Source organism: Nannospalax galili, unplaced genomic scaffold (assembly GCF_000622305.1).
Source record: "Nannospalax galili isolate Female #2095 unplaced genomic scaffold, S.galili_v1.0 scaffold75, whole genome shotgun sequence".
Taxonomy (NCBI): Eukaryota; Metazoa; Chordata; class Mammalia; order Rodentia; family Spalacidae; genus Nannospalax; species Nannospalax galili.
Window position 1 is genome coordinate 9,311,389 of NW_008339433.1, and position 2,632 is coordinate 9,314,020.

Here is a 2,632-nt window from a genome sequence, read left to right on the forward strand (position 1 = left end):
GAGTGGGAGGAGAAGGGATAAGTAAACAGGAGTGAAAGTCAATCATTGCAACACTATAAATACAGGTTTTCTCTCTGCCTCTTATGGAGCTTATGGAAAGGGACCCACATGCCAAGCATGATTAAGACACACTTCTCTATGAGAGTGGGCATCTTGTCTCTATCTAGGACATGTGCCACAGATCTTTAAAACCACATCTATAGTGTAAGGCTGCTAATAATATTTGACACAGCATTCAACCTGGCCCCTGGGGTGCTCAAGTTCTTTACAAAAGACTTCTTTTTTTTAACCTTCAGGAAGAATATTTTCCTCCTTTGGAAGGTGAGAAAGGGCAAGGCCTTTGGTTCCATTTCCTGGGTAAGGAAACAATCTCTCACAATAGATTAGTAAAAACAGGCCTGGAAAGAACCAAGTACCCTCTTTCATTCCATTCATTCTCAGAAGAATGTGTGTGTGTGTGTGTGTGTGTGTGTGTGCGTGTGTGTGTACACGTGTGCTTGTATGTGTGGAGGCCAGAGGTTGATGTCCAGTGTCTTAATTGCTCTCCACATTATATTTTGAAACAGTATTTCTCACTGGACCTGGAGCAAGCCCCAATATTTCCTGGGGCTGGGATTACAAGCAAGCATTGCGGCACCTAGCTTTTAAAGTTAGTTCTGGGGGATTGAACTCAGTCCTCATGCTTGCACACCTAGCACATTCCTCATCAACCTATCTCCCCAGCCCTACAGGAGAATTTTATACTTAACATGGATTGGGTTGTGGGAACAGGGACATTGAGGCAGCTCCCATAGTAAGAAGAGCACTGACTTTGGAGTTCAACAGACTAGGTTTGAATCTTACCTCTGCCACTTAACAGCTGCATAGTCACAGGAAATTTTCACCTGCTATTCAGCTTCTTCATCTATAAAATGGGGTTATGGATAACTCCTGTTCCTCCCTTGCATAGCTGCTATAATACAAAAGCCTTTCTTGAGATAAAAAACACCTTGAAGAAAAATACAAATTGGAGTGTTGATATAGAGTCATATTTGCTTTAGCTGAGTTGCCTTCTAGCTCTTAGGGGGCTGTTGGTTCTAGAATTCTCAGATGTTGTGAATAAGGCTGTGTTCTCTGTCTCTAACTCTGCATAATTTTATACACTCTGGTCACATCCCTTCTCAGCCTTCATCATTCTAGACTAAAGAGTCTACATTTGCTTAATCCATCTTCATAAGGCAGCCCCCCCCACATCCTTTTGATTATAGAGTGGCCCTTCTCTGGATCATCTCCAGATCCATTATGTCATTCTGGAAGCTGGAAAATCAGACCTGCACAAGTGTGCGTGTGTGTGTGTGTGTGTGTGTGTGTGTGTGTTTTCTCCTTGGGTCTGAACCTCTTACTCTGTCCCCCTCCTCAATCACTAATCCTGTAACAGGGTGTTTGTCCAAGACCCTCTCTCTTAACTACACAGAAGGCCAGTTGGCCTCAGTCTGAAGCCTCCCTTTTTCTCTGCGCAGCTTTGGCCCCAAGGGGCTAAACGGCTCCCTGTCTGGCTTAAGAGGCTGGGAGGTGGATAACTAGGATGGGGAGGCCGAGGGGGAGGGAGGGGGGTCTTGCGCAAGCGCACGCTGCTTCAAGGACCGCCAATGCTGCCGCCTCCCAGAGCAGAGGGAGGCAGAAGAGGAGGGAGGGAGAGGAGGGGAAGGGAGGGGGAGGCGGCACTTGGGCTGCAGCTCTCAACCGGAGGCAGTCTCACTCTGCTCTTGGAGGGACCAGAAGAGGCAGCTGTGGAGTAGGATGCTCTACTGGGCGCCCTGAGCGGAGGGCGCTTGAAGCAGCTTCGGGGACTGGAGACCAGAGCAACTGGTCAGCTTTCACCATGCATCAGTCCCTGACTCAGCAGCGGTCCAGCGACATGTCCCTTCCTGATTCCATGGGTAAGTCTAGCCATTTGTCTTGCCCTCCTGGCGGCGGCAGCAAGAGGTAAGTGCGTTGCCCTTCTGACAGTCAGCGTCTGGCTGCCCCAGAGCCAGAGAGGGGAACTGGGATGGGGGTCCACAAACTCCAATGTCTGGGTGGCAGACCAGAGCCCCAAGGGAGCGGCCCAGCTGTGCCGAGGTTGAGGCTCGGAGATTGGAGCGCCCAAGCTTGTGTCGGAGTCCCTAGCTCAGAGTGCGGGTGTGTGCGTTTGTGTGCGTGTCTGTACAGACTTGCAACCAGCGGTAAATCCCAGCGGTCTGGGGATCAAAACAGTTCAGCCTGCGCCTTCTCTTTCGATTCGACGCTCCCTCTTTGCAAAGTCCTCATCACTTCTAATAGCTCACGACTAATAATTAGAAGAACAGGCTCTTCGTTCCCTCTCTACTCTCTTGAAGCTGTCCCGAAATTCAGAGCTGCAGTGGTGGTGGGGAGCTGATTTACACTTCGTGGATGGGTTTGTTTTGTTTTTTTTTTTCGCAACGCTGGGGGCGGGGGCGGGAGTGGAGGGAAGAAAAAGGGGGATGCTGGTGAGACGCGAATGCCAGAGGAATCCCTCAAGACTGCCCAGCCCTGTCATATGCAGCAGCAAAATCAACATTCCTTGAGTTTGATTCCTATTCTGCTCCAAACGGACAGAATGTGTGAGTGTGAAAAGGAAGGGGTGGGGGGG

At 49.7% G+C, this 2,632-nt stretch overlaps 1 protein-coding gene across 4 annotated transcripts in view; it reads left to right on the forward strand.

Moving 5' to 3' along the window:
- The first annotated feature begins 1,633 nt into the window (after nt 1-1,633).
- Tmem255a (transmembrane protein 255A) overlaps nt 1,634-2,632 on the forward strand; it is a 63,415-nt gene continuing 62,416 nt past the window's right edge. For 2 of the 4 annotated variants that reach the window (XM_029563975.1, XM_008833936.1), the window contains exon 1: nt 1,634-1,919. In XM_029563975.1, the coding sequence (XP_029419835.1) occupies nt 1,862-1,919 (58 nt within the window). In that variant the 5' untranslated portion in view covers nt 1,634-1,861. The remainder of the gene's footprint in view (nt 1,920-2,632) is intronic. The other 2 variants (XM_008833937.3, XM_029563976.1) reach the window with 1 other exon arrangement.